General features: G+C 41.2%; 1 protein-coding gene and 1 pseudogene across 1 annotated transcript in view; both read right to left on the reverse strand.

The window, feature by feature from the left end:
* The window catches only part of Rassf6 (Ras association domain family member 6), a 38,425-nt gene extending 17,887 nt beyond the window's left edge, over positions 1 to 20,538 (reverse strand). The window contains exons 1-3 of the mRNA XM_035453051.1: positions 20,403 to 20,538; positions 19,919 to 20,105; positions 11,625 to 11,723 (exon numbers count right to left, since the gene is read on the reverse strand). Of these exons, the coding sequence (XP_035308942.1) occupies positions 11,625 to 11,723; positions 19,919 to 20,105; positions 20,403 to 20,538 (422 nt within the window). The remainder of the gene's footprint in view (positions 1 to 11,624; positions 11,724 to 19,918; positions 20,106 to 20,402) is intronic.
* On the reverse strand, positions 4,055 to 4,375 carry LOC118239714 (annotated as a pseudogene).
* Positions 20,539 to 20,885: the final 347 nt, after the last annotated feature.

A 20,885-nucleotide genomic window follows, 5' to 3' on the forward strand; every position in this document is an offset into this window, starting at 1 on the left:
CATCCCCTGGGAAACGGGAAGCTAGTGAAGTTCTAGGCAAGAGGAAAAACAGAGCAACACGGAAGCCAGTAGGTAGAGAGCCGAAGGCACAGACAACAAGGAGGCAGCAAAGGAGGTTGAGGCCATCATATCACTGAGCCAGAGGCTCAAGAACAAGGCTGGTATTCTCTGGGAAGACAACTGAATGATCCATGTATATGGAATGATCTAGATGGAGTCTAAAATATAGGCACTTATGGCTAGATGAAAAGTGTTATTGAGGTTTTCTGTTTGTTTTGTCATTAAAAGGGATATGGACTAAATATACAATGTGACTTGTCAGTAGTAATTTTAGCAGAATTTTAAGAGCCCATTTCAGTAGACCCATTCTTAATGAATAATAATAATAATAAACAAATTGTGCCTCTCTCTCCCTCAGTTCCCAAATATGTCCTCACCCAACACAGACCAGTTGGTTACAACAGGCCATTCAAATCCCCCAACAAAGTTCTAAAATGGTAGCTCAGAAAGGGGCTATCCATCTGGTCCTTTTTCATTAACTTGGGATGTCTAGAAGATACAGAGACAGCAAAAGAACATAAATAAGATTAAAACACATTTGAGTGAGTCATCAAATCTTGACTTTCTGGGAAAAACTTGTGGGATTTTTGTAACATAAAATATTATGTCACAGTACATAACATGGGTTTTTAAGAACATTGTCACACACTAATTAAGGGGAAGGTGTTTTTACTAAACTGAGAAATGCCAAATTTCTATACAGACTGAATTTCTAACCAAAGAAATTCACGGGGCATCAGTATCCACCAGAGAAACTAGCATTCCAACACTGGCATTGCAAGCCAGGCATACTGGGAGATGCTGATGCATGCCCAGAATTCTCTAGCATGGGTTTTGGAAGACAGCAAGCCATGAAGGAACTGACAAGGGGAGGAGGGATTGTAAGGGCACCTGTGCCTCTAAGATCCTGCTTGGCTTTAGTGGGTTACAGCATATGCAAATAACTGTAAAATGTTAAAGTGTACTTTGTATAGGCAAATGAACTGTAAAATGTTAAGGTGTACTTTACATATGCAAATGAACTGCAAGACATTAAGGCGTACTTGGTATATGCAAATGAACTGTGAAATGTTAACGTGCACTTTGTACCTTGTGTCGAGAACTGTAGAACTGTAGAACAGCAGATGGGAGCTACCTACATTATGTGTGTCATCGATAACAAGCTTATCAAGAAATGAGTTCCTCTTCCCTATCATACTATTCAGCTGTCTAGAAGAAACATTTATTTGATTTTCTAAACTGTAATAAACCTGGGTATGAGACAGGATGATGGGTGGAAGGGAATTATGCTTCCTATCCAGAGACGCATGGGTGTCAAGTTTGAGTTGTATTATAATAATCTCCTTTTGCTTTTCCAATTGTTTACAGCATCACAATATGGCTCTTCTACACTTTCCCTGGAAACCATGAGCCCTGTCCCATTCCTGATCCTTATAACTTGTGCCCAATGTGAACAAAGTACAGACATTGTCACGTGCTGTAATGCAACATGACCTTAAGAGACTACCATGTACCAAGTAATGTCCATGGCCATGCTTGGTTGTGACTCCTATGTCCATGTCATTCTCTGGGAGACTTCTGAAAAATGTTGATGGCTTAAGTCAGTCACTGATGTTGGCACTAGGTGACATTCTTTCTGGATTGTCCCATGTTTCAGAGCAGGACTGTTTTACTTGAGTCCCTTCAACACACAGGGCAGAATAAAAACACCTCCTACCCCCTTTTTGCATATTTAGTTTTCTTTTTTCCATTGACTCTGTTCATAATGTTAAATTTTAGCAATGAGATTATTTAACAATTTCAAAAAGCTTAACTGAGAACATTCTATATGCCTTTATAAAACAGCTAGAAATTAGGGGCTGGAGAGATGGCTTAGAGGTGGGCTCTACCAGAAGACCAAAGTTTGGTTCCCAGCACCCATATCAGATGGCTCACAGTTGTCTGTAACTACAGTTTCAGGGGCTCTGAAGTCTCTGGTCCTCATACTACACACACACACACACACACACACACACACACACACACACACACACACACACGCATATGCACATGTGTGCACACACACACAAATAGAATAAATCTAAAAACAACTAGGAATTAAACATGTAGGCGTAATGGATTGACTGTTGCAGGGATTATTATTTTGTGGGTTGTAATGTTGCTTACTCTCCAAATTGTGCATTAAGTGTTTAATGTATTCATGATTTTTCTTAACTGACATCCATAATTCATAGTATACATGGTTGCCTGCCTCTGGAAAGGCAAGATCAGGAAGTGTGAAGATAACAGAAAAAAAGTCCTATGATGTCAGCTAACACTGCCCTCATTCTTAAGTGCTGATGTCTGTAAGCACTGGCAAACTTCTCAGAGCCCACTATCCTTCCTCACAATCCACTGGAATCCTGGAATTGAAATTGCAAACTTTAGCAACCCTAACCCTCCCCCGGAAGAAAGCTTGGGTGCCAGGTCTCCCTGCCTTGGGCCTCTTTTTTCTGGCTGGGACACTGAAGAAAGAATGCCTCATCTCACCACCTGGCATACAGACCTTCCTCAGCTTAGCAAAGTAGGTTAGTCACATTTCCATTGCAAATGAAGGGACTGGGTTCCAAAGTCTGAAAGCTGGGGCCCTGGGGGTGGGGAAGAGGGCCATCTTGACTGAAGCAAATTTCCATCTCTTGATGTCAGAGTCCAGTGCAGGGGCACATGCGCCAAAGCTTCTGTTCTTTTCAAAGAGGAAGAATTCCTGGCTGCTCCAGAAACTCCATGCTAGAGCATCAGGAACTCCCCCTGGTCAGAGGCAGCAGGGTGGGGAACTAGGTGGTAGATGAAAGGAAGGCTCCAGATGTTTTAACTACCTAAACCCCACCTTATGAGAGGCGTCTTTCTACTTGGAAGCATGCTGCAAGGTGTGGACAGGAGAGACAGATGGAACACTTTTTCTGTAGCCCAGGTTGGCCTAGAACTCAGGAACCTCTGCTGCTCTTTCCTCTGTTTCTGGCTTTTATAGGCTTGGGTTTGACCATTTCAAACAGACTCCTTTCAGAAGAGTAAATATCAGTATTTGAAAACTTGCACCCTGGAGGGTTTGTTTTCTATCCATCAAAGAGGGGGGAAAACTTACCCACTTCTTTTCATGTTTGGCTTTTAAAGTTTAAGATTAAAAAATGAAAACATAACCTGCCATCCAGTTGGCCTCTGCAATGGAAGGCTGAACAGCTGATCTCATTTTCTGCTAGCACAAGCAGCCAAGTACTTGTGGTAGCTTGTGCTGCCAGTGGGCAGAGGCCAGAGTGAAGAAGGGCTCTGCCTCTACATCTTCTCCCAGGGCCTGAGACACCCAGCAGCAGGGGCTGGGTCACAGTGTTAATGCTATTTACACGTGAGTGCCACTGTTCATGCTTTGATGCCAATCCGAAGGGAAGAGTTGACGCTTTTAACCAACATGACTTTGTTTCTTGTTGGTGCTGTCTTGGGAGGGAACAGAGTGAGAAGCACTAGAAGGTAAAGAAAACCCTGTTTGAAAATTCCACAAACATGAAAGCATGGTAGACTACTGGGTGAATGAATGCCACGAAACCCATTGAGCTATACATTAAATACAAGTTTCTCAACTTTGAATGGGCAAGAGCAAGGCCCACAGAGCTTGTGGAGACAAGACTGCTGAGCTGAGCCTGCCAAGCTTCTAATGGAGGAGGTCTGGGGTGGGCCCTGAGGTCTGCATTCCTAACAGGTCCTAGGTGATTCCGGAGCAGCCCAGGGCTCCCACTTTTGGATCCAATCTTTTACATCTACAGCACTGAGAATTCAGGTAATATTAGCTTTTTAAAAGAGGGGGAGGCTTCCTATAGGGAGAATGACAGCTCAGATATGTAGTCATTCTGACTTGAACTAATTTATTACTTTTTTTTTTATAAGATATCAGGAATGGTAACTTTATTTCCTAACAGGTCATTTTCCTACTGCTTCAGCATTTTCCTCTCAGAAGACACAAGTTTTAGAACTGGATCACTTGGCCCTTTCTCTTCTTGTCTCCTCCCAGTTCAAAATGCTTGCACCTCTTAATGGCCAGCATCCTCTTTGATCCATCTGAAGTTGGGTTCCACACACTCAAACCTGAGTGAATCTTTGCAGTTTTGGCCTTCTTTCAGAAAACTGGCTTTGTCGGCCCACTGTAACCACTCTGCTTCCAATCTTAGTGCTGCTTTCCTTGGGCATACAGGGAATCCTTGCCCTTCTTATACTGGGTCACTTTGTGAGGCTGATGCTTGCCACATTTCTTACAGAAAGTTGTTCGGGTTTTTGGTATGTTGATCATCTTTGCAGTGGAGGTGTCTACATGACAAAAACCTGGCATCCAAGATCACCGCCTCCACTGCACGAGTCAATCAGGAAAGGGCGCATTGATTATTTCTAATGACTCTAAACTTGTGTGTACATTAAAAAGAGAGATGCGTCATGTGGGTCATCACTTTACCCCTCGATATGAAAACATCATCTGGGGATGATACATGTGAAGTCATAGTAATGTCATGGGTAAGGTCTTTGAGGTGGTCACTCACTTATTTCTATCCAGTGGGACTAAAGCCTAACAGACATTGTAGAAGCAAGGTGCAGCCTGGAAGAAAGCATTGGGCGTCTACAGATGAGAATGACTTTCTAGCAGACGGCAAGGAAAGAAAACAAAACAAAGAAAACCACCATTTGAAGGAGGGTAAGATTTCTCAAAAGAAAGCATGATTCTATGGTACAGTGCTTGGGAAGAGGACTTGAGAGAGGCAGCTCAGGAGGTCTGAGATGGTAAACTGAGGCCTCAGTAATGGGAGCACACAGCCAGAGAAAGAGTAAGGGAGAGATTCCAATTCTGGGCAGACACACAAGTGTTCTGAGAGTAGGACTAAGCATGGCACTTCTGAAGGGAAGGGAAAGAAGTGATTCTAGAGTGCCTGCTAGCCTCTGAAGCTAGACAGAGGGGTGGGCATTTTGCTCTGAGCACAAGAAACTTTTGGAGGATTTTGGCAAGATAATGGGGCTTACAGAAGAGGGAAACATCTGGTAGCCCAAAGAGAATGGGCCTCAGAGTGGAAGCCCCAGCAGGAGGCTGTTGTAGTTGTCCATGTTGGTTATCAATGAGCTTCAACTGTGCAAGGCTGATTGGGCTTGGGAATTGGAGGTGACTGGCTGGGTAGAGAGCAGAAGATGGTTCCAAATGATGCTTCTCATTCATCCCCTGTTTTGCTTATATTTCAGTTTCTCAACTTTTTCTAAAACAGGGCTTAATGGAAAATTTTGGGGAAAAATCATTTGAAAAGTAAACATGGCTGTGCCACATATCACTGGTTATATATATATATATATATATATATATATATATATATATATATATATATATATATTGAGAGGCACAAGTGTGCTAAAGAACAACGTTCCTTGTGCGTGAAAGGTGAGGGACATTGTGCCTGCTAAGAAAGATGAATGAGGGTGACTTCACACTCTGATGCCCTGCTCCTTTTGGAGGGGAAAGCAATCTAACTGGTCTACTTAATGAAGTCCTTCAATTGCTACCTGTAGGCCAACCAGCCTCACCAGACCTGTGAGAGTGCTGCTAGAAGGTGATATATAATCCCCAGGGCCACTGATGTGATGCAAGCAGGAGCTCCAGGCTGGAGCTTTTTCCTCACATAGTCTTACAGCCACTATAACCAGCTTTGTTCTCAGGACTGACAGCTGATTCTTCTCGATTGCAAATAAATACACTAAGCAACTGCCCAGCTATTCTGAGTAATGCCCACCTGTCACTCACACGATGTCCACTGAACACAGAACATGTCTAATCATATCATCTGCTTTGCTTAATGTCTTTAAATGTCTATCTGTAGCTCTTTGAGAAAACCATCCAACCCTTATCACGGTACATGGTTCTGTGTGGGCCCTCTCCCACTTTCCTTCTCAGTTTCCTTCCAGGTCTGGAGGGATAGCTCAGAGGTTAGAGCACTGGCTGCTCTTCTAGAGAACCTAGGTTTGATACTAAGCACTCAACAGCTGCTCACAACTCCATTCCCAGAGAATCTGATGCCTTCTCCTGGCCTCTGCAGGCACTAGGCTTGCACACTGTGTACAGACATGCATGTAGACAGACAGGACACCCATACTCATTATATATATGCTATCCTGGAGCTGTTTGCTTGCTCTAACTCACTGGACACTGGATTCTGAGGCTTCCTGCATCAGATACCTCTTGATCCTTATTCCCTAACTCTCTTTAGCTCTCCCTCAGTATAAACTGTCTCTCCTGGATCTCAGTCAAGGGAGGTCCTCTCACTTTGTTTTGCCTCCTTGGACCTGCACTTCCCAAAGAGCACAGCGGCTGAACCAGCTGAGAACTTGGACATGGAGATACCTAGCTCATATTCAATGAAGACCCAGAAACTCCCAGAAAGGGCCTGGCCTCCGGGCAATCTTCTGGGCAAGCAGAGAGCTGCAGTGTCAGACAGCAAGTTCCTTCTAGAAGGGTCCTGCTTTATCCAAATACCTTAGCTGTTCTAGCAACAGCTTCTGGCTCAAGGAACACCCTCAAACATCACTTGTTTAGGGAATAAAACATGGAAATTGAATCCTAGTCTACTCTGTGGGAGGGGGCGCCACACAGATGACACATACCCAAGTGTGACACAATGCAATTGGCAAGCTATCAGAAATTCAAGCAAATTGTACACAGGTAATAAACAGAGGGGTGGAGTGCTGGATATTTGACTTCTGATTCTGGAAAAGTCTCTGTGTTTCTTGGGAAGATCTTGTGTTTTGAACCTGCTAAGTGACAGGATGGGTAATGCAGCCGATGAACTGAACTGGTAGCAGCAGGGGACTGTCATTGACACACTCAATGGGTACTGACAACAGAGGCCTTTGGGGAAATATTGACTATGAAGAACTTTTAGCAAGTGCCCTCTTCCCATATATCTGGGGACATTACTGTACTATTTGTGACATAATCCATATGTATCATTCAGTTTCTACTATATTAATCTTTTTTCTATATTAATCTTTTATGTTCACCTGATCATCAGATAGTAATACTGTGAAAACTGTAAAACAATTCCTACACACACACAAAAAAAAAAAGTCCCTGTTTTAAAGGAGAGGATTCTAAGCACATGTTTCAAACCCCTTGTCTCTGACTCAAGTTAAACTCTTGACTCTATAAAAAACTTTAGAGAGGCCTTGAGTATCCTATTAAACCCAGAAGTGGCCTTCCTGAGAGCAATGCATCTCCTTATACACAGGGCTTGGTGGGTGTTCACTCCTTAGATGAGAAGACTCTGGACTCCCACCATCCATCACAAAGCCCTCCGGCTCTCTGAGCCTGGTAGGAGGCAGACTCAGGAACACTGTCCCTTTGTGAATAATTTGTGCTTAGCAATGTAGGTGGCTGGTTCTTTTGTCTCAGCAAAAGGGCACTGGCCAACAAGCCTGGAAAAAGAAGCTGGAAGGACAATGTTCTTTCTGCATAAACTCATGACACCATGCTAATTAAACTTATTTACTAAGGACAGGAGTGCACATGCGCCTTCTGGCTGGTGAGGGTTGATATCAGGTTCTGAGAAGCACCAAGCCTACTGGGTTCTGAAATCTGAACTGCATTTAAAACTAGACTGAACCTTTGTTTGCTTTAAATACAGGGCTGGTGTTCGATCACTTCTAAAGTGTTCTGATTTACAATGTAAAAATAAGGTGCTTTGAAAGCAACCAAATGGAACCACATTTAATTTGGAATATTTGCATGGGCACCTGGCACTGCAGTGACTCCAGGCAGTGAAGCAGCAACTGGAACCCAAGTCACTGGAGCTTGAAAGGAACTGATGCCAACAATGGGCCAGGAAGTCTGGAAAACAAACTGTCATGCAGTCCTAAAATACAAGTGCTCTGCTGGCTGTGGGTGGAGCCATGACCCCGGGATTGCTTGTTTTATTGCTCATATGTTAATTCTCATTATATGTGCTGGGACCAAATTTTCAACTAGGTATATACTACTTTTTCCTATTTTAAAATCTATTTTAATAACAATTTCCAACACTTTGCTACATTTCTGTAGGCAAATAAAAATACTTTAATAAGTTGACAATTTCTGTTTTGTTCTCTATGATGCCTAACATAGACAGGGAGAGCTGAAAAACTGCTGAAGAAAAAGTAAACAGTGGAGACTGCCAGATGTGTACACACTGGATACCATAATTAGCCAGCAGCATTGCTATCATGTTTGATGACAGTTTTGCAGAGATTTCTTATGGTTCCTGGAATTTTATGATGGAAAGTTACAAGTTGCCAGAACTTTATCCCTTCCTCCTCTGAGAAGTTCACCGAGTTCAGTAGGCAGCAGAGTCACCTGACCAGTTCTGGGACAGAGCCTAACATCTGTACTGTTGGTGAGATTCTCACAGTCACCTGACCAGCTCTGGGACAGAGCCCAGGGGCTGTACTGCTGATGAGATTCCGATTCACAATCAGGCGTTCCGCAGACCAGGCACATATTAAAGAGTTCTATCTTGACGCATAGTGTCTGTGGAGTTAAGCTGCTCCTGATGGCATTCAGTCATACAGGACTTGGATAAGCATGTAGAGTGCCATGGCCTAAAAGATGCTCTAGACTATGGAAGACAAACTCTAAGTTCTTCAGTTGACTGAGTTAAAGACAAAAAATAAAGGTCACAGCAATCTGAGCCTCCTTTTGGACCACCCTCAGCAATGTGTGGTTTCATTGTAATATATTTAATTGCAGAGAAATAATAATGTGGGAACGTACAGAGGTTTTCAAAATGCATTCTTGTTTTTTTCTTCTATCTTATAGCTGGGTTTTAGGAAATGCTTGTGAAAGTATTTTCAGAGATGGAAATATTAATTTTATATATTAGATATTAAGGCTAATGTGTAAGAAAGATAAATGTACAAGTGACCTAAATAAACTATTTCTTCCTCTCCCTGCACCCCAGAGAAAGAGAGAGAGAGAGAGAGAGAGAGAGAGAGAGAGAGAGAGAGAGAGAGAGAGAGAGAAGAAAGCCCAATGTGGTCTGGCTGAGGGCTATGGCAGCACTGTAAAGCTAATTATGCATGGCTGTTTTAATAATTTAGGGTAACTTAAAGTATTACTACTGTCAACAGTTTTCTAATTAACTGTGCTTTCCTTTGTTATTTTTTCCTAATGTTTGTGAAACCAAGGATTGTGTATACTTATATTTCCTTAATACTTTCCATAGTGTTAAAATAAGACGAGCATCTGTGTTTCACTTAAAAGTCATTTCACACATTAAGCTTACCCACCTGTCCAACTTTGTGAACCATTACAAAAGATGGTAGTTCTTACCCTCAAGTGATTTACATTTCACCTAGGCTAACCAGGTGCTCCTGGAAGAAATAAGGAAGAGAGGCCACTAGACCTTCAGCTGCTGGCGAAAGCAGATGTTTTCAGAGAGCTAATTTGAAGAAGTAACCTTACCTTATTTGTACACATTGCTCCAGGGCTATTTCTGTCAACCAACCTTACATATCAAAACAAAATTACAGCCATCTTGAAGATAGAAATTAGGGAATGACTACAGGGTAGCATTTCTGTATCATTGAATGCTACTGTATCAATCAAAACTTTTTAGTAAGATTTCCTTTAGTGGTATGGGGAAATATTTGTAATCTAATGATGGGCATGTAAAACAAGATACAGTGTGGTCTCAGCTATGTAAAATGGAATCTGTTTAAGGTAATAAATAAGCTACAATTAAACTGCATTTTTTCCTCAATGTGTGATCAATATACATACTTTAAATGTCAGCTTTTTTTCCAGCTTTTTTTTATTTGAATTAGAAACAGGATTGTTTTACATGACAATCCATTTCCCTTCTCCCACCCGTCCTCCCCTACCCGCCCCCCCCCAAACTAAAACCTGATCTGTCACATATCTTTTCTGCTCCCCCTGGATGGTGAGGCCTTCCATAGGATGTCATCAGAGTCTTTCATACAGCCACTTTGGAAATCAGTATGGCAATGGGAATCAGTCTACCACAAGATCCAGCAATTCCACTCTTAGGCATATACCCAAAAGAAATCTCAGCTTTTATAATTCTATAAATGCAACAAAACATGTAAACTATTTAACAAGATAGTAGCATAAAATACTTGGTGCACATTTTCCTTGGAGTGCTTTGCTAATCTCGAGTCACCTCACTGGTTGATCTATTGCAGGCCTTGTTCCACTGCTCTTGGTGCCACGGTTCAGGACACCATCATCTCCACTGTGAAGGATCACTTCTTTGCCTCTATTTATGCCCTTCATCAATGCGTTCCTCAAATAACAGTCAGATCAACAGCGTTATTACTGCTGTATTCACCATCTTTCCACGGCTTCTCACCTTATTTGGGAGGAAAGGCTAAGTCTCATAATGGCCTGTGAAACACCATGTGTTCTGGGCCCCATGAGTCCCTGATCTCACTTTTTCACCCTCTACTTTGTTCCTCTGCACCAGCCATTCCAATATTGTCAAGTATGCACCTGTTTCAGAGGTAGGGATGCTCACAGTCATTTTTCTTCCAGTCCTGAGTCTTCACTAAGGTCTTCCTTGAATACTTTTTTGAATTAGAGACTCCCTGCCTGTCTACCTTCAGATTCTTCACTTGCTTTCCTGCTTTACTCAAATGTCCTATTTATTTTAGCATTTATGTTCATATTGACTGAACTCTCTGTCGTCCCTTGAAAGTAGGGTTTTGTTTGGTCCATTTCTGAATGCTCAGTGCTTATTACAGCCCTTCCACAGTGAGTACCCAGCAACTGTCTGAGCAACAAACAAGGAGACTTCTCCCTTTAAAATGGCCTTTCATGTTCTCTTTTCACATTTTTATCCTCTAGGGGTGACTTCTGACCACTTCTGTGCCCCTTGGCTTTGCTACACTGACTGACAATATTGGCATTTCTCATGTGGCTTCCATTCTCCTCTCAGCATCTGTATGACTTAGTCCATGTTTTGGGAACCCTTTGAGTCTACTACTTTGTCTTTGTCAGGATCTGCCCTGGCTCAGACAGGTTCAGCTCTCAGCTTTCTAGTTCTTAAACTTCACAAAGCAATAGAAGATGCTATTTATTGGGTGTAGGAAATTAGGTAAGGATAGTGGTCATATCTTACATAATCTCATGTCAAAAAAAAATGAAATATTTCAGAAATGGTAATGCAGAAAGAGAGAGCTAAGGACTGAATACATGATTTCTGGCTTTAGTGCAAATTCTGAGTGTGTTAATATCATCCATGAGCTTTATCTCCCTAACTTAGTCTTCATAAATGTTTCAGTTATTAAAACTGGAGGATAATTTTAAATGGAATCAGACAACTGTAATTGAAATATGAGTGGCTACTCTATGACAGGGTATGGCTTAGCAGTCTTTAGGAATATACTTTATTTTCTTATCTAGGATCTTACCTAGTGATTCACGGTGCTGATCTTGTTGGTCATAGGTCATGTCTAGAAAGGTCTGAATGGCACATTCTATCAGTGACTGGAGCAGACTAACATATCATATATATGATTACCTGGTTATGAATGTCCTCTCATTGACAAAGATCCAAGAAGGGTACTGGTGATCCATCATTGTTATCCTTCCCCCCTTTCCAAGATGATCTGAGGATGCCCTAAAACATTAGAAAAGTATGAATGTGTTGTTGCTGGGAGACATACCCAAGTGACTTTATTATTTAAATTGAGTATTTGCTTTCGTCTCTAATGCATATGAGAAGCTTTTAAGTCTATACAACGGATCACAGTACTTCTCCTGCAGTCACCTCACCCAAAGTGGCTGGACCCCAAATCAGGACAAGATTCCAGGCACTGAAGTCAAGTCCTGGCTTGAGAGCTGACTAAGGATGATGTAATAGCCTCCAACTATCCTGCAGGCCTAGGAGTCTGAGATCGGATACCAAGGATCGCCTCTATTACAAGTTCACATCAATGGCATCAGGGTGTGGTCACAAATACTAAGAGTATTTTCTGCTTGGTCCATTTTGTATAAACACACACACACACACACACACACACACACACACACACACACACACACACACACACGTAATTATCATTTTGAGCCTGGAAAAATCACAGGCACTATAATCAGAATCAAAAGGCGGGCTGGAAAGAAAAGCTCAGTTCCTTAATAAAAAGGACCTGTATGGGATTCTCTTTACTTTCATAGTAGTTTGTTTGGGTGTGGCAAGAAGAGTGGAAGAAATTATATATACTAATTTCCTGGGCTACAAGGAGGGAAAGAAGAAAGGAGGAAGAGGAGAAGAAGAAAGAAGGAAGGAGGAAGAAAGAGAAGGAAAGAAGGAACAGGAGAAGAGGGAGAAGGAAGAGGAGAAGGAGAAGCAGAAGGAGGAAGAAGAAGGGATGGTTAAATAGTTATTCTACTAGTCTCATAAAATCCTGCTGCATCCTTTTCCTTTGAGGACTTTGCTGATCTCAGCAGGCATCTTGTATCTGACTCTGACTCTGAGCTCAGTATTTAACTGTGGTCTTTTTGTTTGTTTGTTTGTTTGTTTGTTTCATGCTTCTACCACTGTGACCATCACAATTCTTACTTGGTGCCAACCTTCCTGGATTTCATTCTTAGTACACATAGCCTAAGTCTCCTAATCTTTACATTTTCTTTATTTGTTCTCAAACCCATCTTTACACACTCAGCTCTGAAGCATTTCTTCAATGACAGACCTCGGGTAATGAAATTTCACACCATCATGTCTCTCCTTCAGCTGATCACAAGGGGATCTCGACCACTGGCCCAGATGTGTCCCACTCCTATGGGCCCCTTTCCAGTCTCCCCATGCTGCTTTATCAGCACCACTCTGTTTGTGTATTTCTGCTTCCTATATTGTCATTACTGATTTATGTCTTACTTCCTTTTCTATTGCCCTGGTTCAAATCATAACAATGTCTTTTTGATAGTACATCATTGCCCAAGGTCTGTGTCATGGATGACTCATGCTAGAAGGGACAAAATCCTAGCTACAATCCTCTCCATGCCAGGCTTCCTTACAGCAAAGACATAGTTTGCCCCTGAGCCTAACAAACTACAATCACCCATTCCCAAGATTGATAGATCTGGATGTCTGGTTACACAGATCTTGCTCCAGCATCTAAACCCTGAGTTTTACTTTTATATTTTCTCATTCTTAGAACCTACAAAAATGCATTGTAGATATCCCACATCAAGATCCTTCAGTGATGATGATGTGGTTCAAACACTACCTTTTCTTGGATCCATTTATGGGCTATTTACCATCTATTTAATTTGCCCTGTCCTGTGCCTCTCCGCCCACATTTAAATCATCAATACTTTGCCAAATTGTCCATTTTTGTCTGTCTGGAAGAAGCATTAGACAAGACTGAGTTTTCTTTCCCTGTGTGATACACTTTCTTCTTAGGCTTTTGAGGCTGAGCAACAACGACTTTCCTTATTTTCTTGCCACCTCACAGATCTCAGTGTCTTAGTCTGTTCTGTTCACTGTTTTATGTCTCTTTAAATACTGGCTGGTTGGAGAGTCTATTCCATCTTCACTTCTCTAGCTCTATTTCCAAGCAAATGAATCTGTTAATCTACTTGGCAACAGCTCAGTTCCAAACTCCTGTTACCACCTAGTTTCTATTAGGATGTCTAACAGTCTTACAAGCAATGGGGTTAAGAGCAGCATTGACTTCTCTCAGCTCCAGTATTTCCTCCTCCACAATTCTTTCCTACACATCCAATCAGGCAACAAACTCAGTCTCAGTCCTAACCACTCCCCCCATCATAAGCAGACTTGAATCCACAGGTCAGGACTCTTGGACTGTATTTCCAATATACAACCTGAATTAAGGATCTAGAGAGCTGTCTTACCCAGTCTTACAACGTGGGGACCCAGAAGTCACCATAGATGGCAACTTCGCTGCCATCAAATGCTGAGGAACTTTGGAAGTAAAGAGTATCATGGAAGTGCTGTGCGGCTGAGTGACTGAGAAGTGATAGGCTGAAGAATTGTTGGAGTAGCTTTCCTATCAGTTCCATCTTTTTGTAGGCATAGAAAAATATAAATTATCCTTATTTTAGAGGGCAAACATCACCGTTCAAGTGTACTGTCAGACGGTGTGATCTGTGTTAGAGTACATCAAAGGTAAGCTCCTAAGACTCTGGAAGATATAATCTTAGGAAAGAAGGCAGTTGAATAGAATTTAACGGACAAGAATTAAAAAAGACTGTGTTCATAGGTAGTGTACAATAGTTGAATAAAAATAATATTGAACACAAATGATCCCAAAACTGCCTAAAATGTTCAGAGAATTCCAATAACTAAAAAGTAAGAGAACGATTTGATAAAAATCTCAGAGGTTTTGTTTACTCAGAGCAAAGGGTGGATCTACAAATTCGAATAGTTTCTCCTTTCCCTTTTCCTAGTCCTGTTTGCTGTGACTCAGCAAATCAAACCCTATGGAGTTCTAAGGAAAATCTTCTAAATTAGTAAGACTTGATGGGTGTAAGGTCTGAATTGGTTATCACAAAAGCTCAGGAAGAAAGTAATAGAGTCAGTCAGAAGCGGCAGAGATAAGGAGGATGGAAGAAAACAGGAAGGACTGCAAGTCTAGAACTTTCTGAGGTCATACTTTGGGCATTCGGTTCTTTGGAGGAACACAATGCACTACAACTTGAGAAGGAAGATGGTTGCTATAAACATGCACTTTGCTTGGACAGTGAATCATAATCACTACTAGGCCCTGGGGCAAGAATTGTGATTGACTTAGGTTATATGTAAAATGAGAACACTGGTTTAATAAGTTTGGTTATTTACTTTTCCATCTTGACCCATAGGATGGATTTCCAGAGAAAGAAGATTTGACAGGGCAATCAAGTCTTAGAAAGCCCTGGAGACAACAGGCAGGTTTAATTAAGGGGAGCCTGAATGGAAGAAGCCCAGGGAAACACAATCATTCTTAGCTGGCAGATGGTCTGGAGCCTTTAGAGATGGTGACAGACAGCCCCAGCGTGTGGGTTGCTCTGGGACTTGAGAAAAGAAAGAAGAGGCCTTTGGGGTTCACTTCCCCCAGCTCTGTATTCCTGCTTAGATGTGGGCATGCCTGGATCTGCCAGTTACCAGAATGAGGAAGGTGGGGAGAGGAGGAAGGGAATTCAAGTCCCACACAAATAGACTAATTATTTAAAATACCTTTCAGTGCCCAACCATGGGTGACTTCAATGGTTACTTATTTAAGAGTGGAAAATTTGGTTCACTCCTTTGAATAGCCAACCAAGCATTTCTTGAGTGTCTTCCTTGAACCTGCTACCATGCAGGGTATAGAAATATAGCCTAGATCTGAATGTAGAGCCAGTGGACCAGGTTCTTTTAAAAAGCCAAATAGAAACCTAAACAAAACAACATCGCTAACTCCACAGCACTTCGCTGGCTTCTGAACTTTTATAATAAATTATTCACAGCTTGCTAATGACTTAACCGCTCTCTTTTCCTTATTTTTTCCTTAAATTAACTACTAGATTCTTCACAACAGGATTATGACTACTTCATTATTCATCATTTAGAGTGTGTATATAAAGTACACACATAAAAATTAATAAAATATTAGAGCCACTCAACAACCTATATAAAAGTAATAATAACTAAAATTAAGTGCTTTAAGAGGACGAGTGATTTTCCTTTTGATTTCACATGTACATTTAAAAAACATATGTAGGAAACTTACCTTGCATTACACACATAGCCACAATAAAAGTAACTAAGAAACAAAAGTAACCCCAGAAATATCACGAGTATATGATTTAATTATGAGGTAAGGTTATTTCAAGAACTATAAACATGGTATTATTTTTCAGAGAAAATTGTTCTAGCATGGAGAAGCAATGAGGATGTACAAATACGTATTTCAATATAAAATAAAGGTGTTTTCTCAAAACCTGGAGATAGGGAGAGCAGATCGGCATGGCATGCAGCTTCCACTTAGAGGACATGGGATGTAGTCAGAAGCCGTCTGCCACTCCATCCATTATCCAGTTTTTGAAAGAAGGAAAAGAAATGAATTCCAAGAAATGCTTGGCTCCATATTTTTCTTTGCTACAGCACCTTGTTTGTAGAGATGATTGACAGCTGCCTTGGAATACAAGGGTGGCTGTGAATTTCTCCAATCTTTCTTCCTCCACCTCCTAAGTGCTGAGATTATTGGTGTGTGTAACTACACCTGGTTTCAATTTTTTTTTATTTCAACCCTTGAATTTAAGGCAATATTAAACAGAGTAAGGATCAAAAAAGTACAGACTTCCAAATGAGCATGCAATTGCTCTCAGTTTATATGAAATGACATTGGAAATGCCAAATCTCTAAAATCTATTGCATATTTCCATGGCACTTAATCAATAAACTCTATTCTTCTTGGAGTGCCTTGGGGAGATGAGGAAAGTGGGATTAGAAGGGAAGGCAAACTGGCATCATGGTACCCAATTGGGACTTCAGGCATCTTGCTCCTCCGCTCAGTTGGCCACTGCTGTTGTCATTGGGCTCAAGGATTCACTGCTCCATCTGTGGTTTCAAAAGGAAATTCTAAAAGTTGTCCCAAAGATCATGACTCACTTTTCCTATTCACTTACTGGCTGTGAAATAAACAACACTTTCTCTTTTGAACCTCCATTGACTGGACCCTGAGTAATAATGAACATTTCCTTTGACATAGTCCTGACTTCTTTCAATAGGAGACATCCCTATGGTCAACTGCTAGAATCAGTGGTACCTGCTGCTATGAAAGCACTATAATTGACAGTTTTGAAAGACACAGACAAAAGTTTGCAAAGGACTAGTTCTCTACCATAATACAAGGAATAGTGTGGAGAAGTACTTTTTCAGAAGCTATGCTTTCAATACTTGAATATTTTATTTTTATTTTGGTAAAACCTATTTTTCCTTTATGTTTTTTGACATTTTCATACATGAGTATTGCATTGACATCATTTCGACCCACTCTCTCCCCCTCTAATCCTTCTCATGCTACCTCCCTCAAACTCATGATCTGTTCTTAATTATTGTTATACATGTACACAAAATATCCACATAAAAACATAACCTGCTGAATCCATTGTCATTTATATTTGCAAACTATCCATTTGATAGAGTATTGAGATCCAGAACATAGAGAACTATTTAAAAAGTTCAAAGAGTCAAGAAAACAAATGACCCAACTAAAAAATAAGCTACCAATTTGTCCTCATTTGATTTTCCTATTGCTGTGACCAGCACTATGAGCAAAAGCAAACTGGAGAGGAAAGGGTTTATTTCAGTTTACACTTTCTAATCTTTCATGAAGGGAAGTCAGGGCCCTGTAGATAGAGAAATGGTGCTCACTTGTTTGCTCCCTATGGCTGGCGCTCAACCTGATATACATACATACATACATACATACATACATACATACATACATACATACATATCACCCACAGTGAACTGGGCCTTCCCACATCAATCATTAATGAAGAAAATGCCCCCCCCCACAGTCACCTACAGGTCAATCTGACAGAGGCAATTCCTCAATTGATATTCTCCTTTTGCATATAGGTCTAGGTGTTTGTGTGAAGTTGAGGAAAAGCAACCATACGAGGTCCTCCACAGAGAGCTCTCAAAGGAAGAAATGAAAATGGCTAAACTACATCTTTAAAAAGTAGTCAACATCCTTAGCAATTAGTGAGATGAAAATTTAAATTTCTTTGAGATCTCATCTTATTCCTATCAGAATGGTTGAGATGAGATGCTAGTGAGGATGTGGGAGAAGGGGAACACATATTCACTGTTGGATGGAGTGCAAGCTGATGCAGCCACCATGCAATTCAGTGTGGAGAACTCAGAAAAAGCTGAAAGTAAAACCATTACATGGCCCAGCTAGTCCCAGAATCCTCCATCTACATTGTAATCAAGGAACTGATACAAGGAAATGGACTACTAGCATTAGACATCTAGTTCAGCTATGGTACTCATCTTAGGAAACTAAAATAAAGAGCTGAGTATAAAATATTTAGTGACATGTTATTTACATTATATATTATGTTATTTTGAATATAATTAGAAAAGTTCATTATTTCTTAAACACCCTGGTTATTTTTCTCTCTAGCTGATTAAAACACTCTATAATTTGTAATAAAGTGTTATACATCTTAGGAACAGCAGATAAACTTTTATGTATACCAAGACAGCTTCTTACATGGTTAAAGAGATTAATCTCAATATTGAAATATTAAATATATTTAAATAGATTTATCTTAATTGGTACACTGTTCTATATATTAATATATCTATTAGGAAATAGAAAATCAAATACTTTAAATTGTATTTGACAATTTATATTCAATATAATAAATGAAAAATGTTTAGTTAATACTCTCATTTAGTCTAAATAAATTTGATTATTTTATGGGCTAAACTGCACTAGTCACTGTTAGGTACTAGAAGACAACAGCACAAGGAACTTTAGTTAGTTTGGCTTTAGGATTCTACCCATAATTTTTCAGTCAATATCTAATTAAAAGTGCACTGGGAGATTGAGATTCTATAATGAAGAAAGAATACTTAAGACAATAATGATTTTCTGTCAAGATTCAGGGTAAACCATTTAGCAACATTCATAAAACTAACAGCAAGAGCCACAAAAAAACATTCTTTACACGACACTTTATAAAATAAAGCCACTTCCTTGTCATTTAAGTTGAAGGGTTAGAGACTGACAAAGCAGGGCCACTGTTTGACTATAAATGAAAGTTACTATCATGTGACTGTAAACCATTCAGTATGTGTTTCAATAGAAGGGCCTGGCCCAGATGGTCTAATTCAATGAATATCATTCAAAAGCAGTCTTTCTTGTGAAACTTAAGGGCAAGTGCTCTACGGCACGAGACAGATAATAATTTTTCCACTACAGATGTTTTATTTCCCTCTGAAATAAGCACAAGTTTCATGAAATAAAAGTGAATAACATGTAAGTTTAAATTGGCCACCAGGTATGCTAAATACTTGAATGTGTTGAGAAGCCAGGCAGTTTCAACCTCTGCTCACAAAGCTGATGCTTGCCCATTGTTACCAGCTGGGTCTTAGATGCATTGATCTCTTCCAGTGTCCCCAGGTCTGGTGTTTTCTGCCTCGCTCAGGTCAGCTTGCCCTCCCTACATCAATCACCCATTTTATAAAGCTGTGGTTTTGTGGGAGGTGATAAAAAGTGCCATTTGTGGAATGCTACCTCTTTAATCCTCACTAAAGCCCCACGTGACTGACACTATCAGGCTTGCTTTACACATGGAAGACTTTTGAGGTTTAGACATGGGAAATAACTTTAAAAGTGACACACTGGTAAGTAATAGACACAAGACTCGATCCCAAGGCTCCCCAACTTCAGAATCTTGGTGCTAACACACGGACATCTGTGTAATTACATTTATTCTAATCACTGTTTGGTGAGGTCTTCATTCTATCCCAAATCGTTTTCATTGTGATTTGCCTTGAGGAAACGAATATTTAACCGAACCCTCAAATCAAAGGATCTTCCCCTTACGATGTGGCCATTTAACACACACTTTAAATGCAGAGACGGGTGTCACGCAGGAGTCTAGTAATTTGTTAGGATAGGGGATTCCTGCAGCTCAGGTAAAGTCAATGATCTGGTTCTTTGGGATAGAGGGAGGGCAGGATGGACTCGCTCGCTCTTCCAAACCTTTCCCTTTACTCTTTCCCTTTAGTCTTCCTCACCCTCCTCACAAGCTTACCTTGTCCAGGAAAAGAGTATTCTGAGAAACTTTTGATTTAAGCACGCACCCATTTACCCTCCCTGACTATGGATTCCACTTTCTGCGGGTCTGCTCTCACCCCACCCCCCACAACCCCGAAGGAGGGAGTGGAGTGAATGGGGCTTTCCCCCTCCACCTCCAAGTTCACCTGCTATTGTCACGCTGGGCAGAGGAGACTCTTGTGGTCTAGCAGCGCGGAGCCGGAGGTGGCCAGCGTCCCTGTCTGCAGTGGGGAGGCGTAACTGCCCGAGGGTGTACCGGCGTCCTTGTCACTCACCTGCTCACTCACCTGCTCCTGGCTTCAGTCCGTGGGGCGGAGGGCGCATGGCTGGCCCCACTGTGCTGCTCCCAGCATAGTTGGCGAGCAGCAGTTAATTATTACTAGGTTGCCAATCGCAGGGGGTGTGAGCAACCTGAGCCACGCCCAGCGCCTCAGTGCATGTTGGGAGTGTTTACTCTCTCTTCCCAGCCGCCAGCAGGTACACTGTTCTCTGTCACTGTTCTGCAGAAGTGGACTGACTTTGGGCACCTTTGTCAGCAAAGTCTGGTTGCATGATTTTCGCCAGCCACCCGTGCTGTAGATAAACGATAGCAGCCAGGACTCTGCGCTTTGTTTTTGAGACGTTAATTAGTCTTTCAGTTTGAGATTTCTTCATTTTCGTTTCCTTAGTCTTGGCTTCCCCCATTCCTTGGCAGCACCTTTGCCCCCAAGGCAGTTTTTATTTCTCACACCCTTAGGGTGCGCCTAAACCTCCTAGGCAGCTTGCAACACCAGGATATCTGCCTGGTCTGGCCACATGACTTAGAGAATTTTGGGTAGGCATATTTGTATTACTGTTATATTGTTAAGCCCCACAGAAGCATCTGGTAGCTAGCATTTCATCTACTGAATTGGGTGTGGCAAGTTTACTTTTTCTCCAGTACCTCCAGTTTCAAAGGGAGCCCAAAAGACTAGCAGATGACAGACGTTGTGGAAACAGTGTTTTTATTTACATGCACGGGT

The sequence above is a fragment of the Cricetulus griseus genome (genome assembly GCF_003668045.3).
Source record: "Cricetulus griseus strain 17A/GY chromosome 1 unlocalized genomic scaffold, alternate assembly CriGri-PICRH-1.0 chr1_1, whole genome shotgun sequence".
NCBI lineage: Eukaryota > Metazoa > Chordata > Mammalia > Rodentia > Cricetidae > Cricetulus > Cricetulus griseus.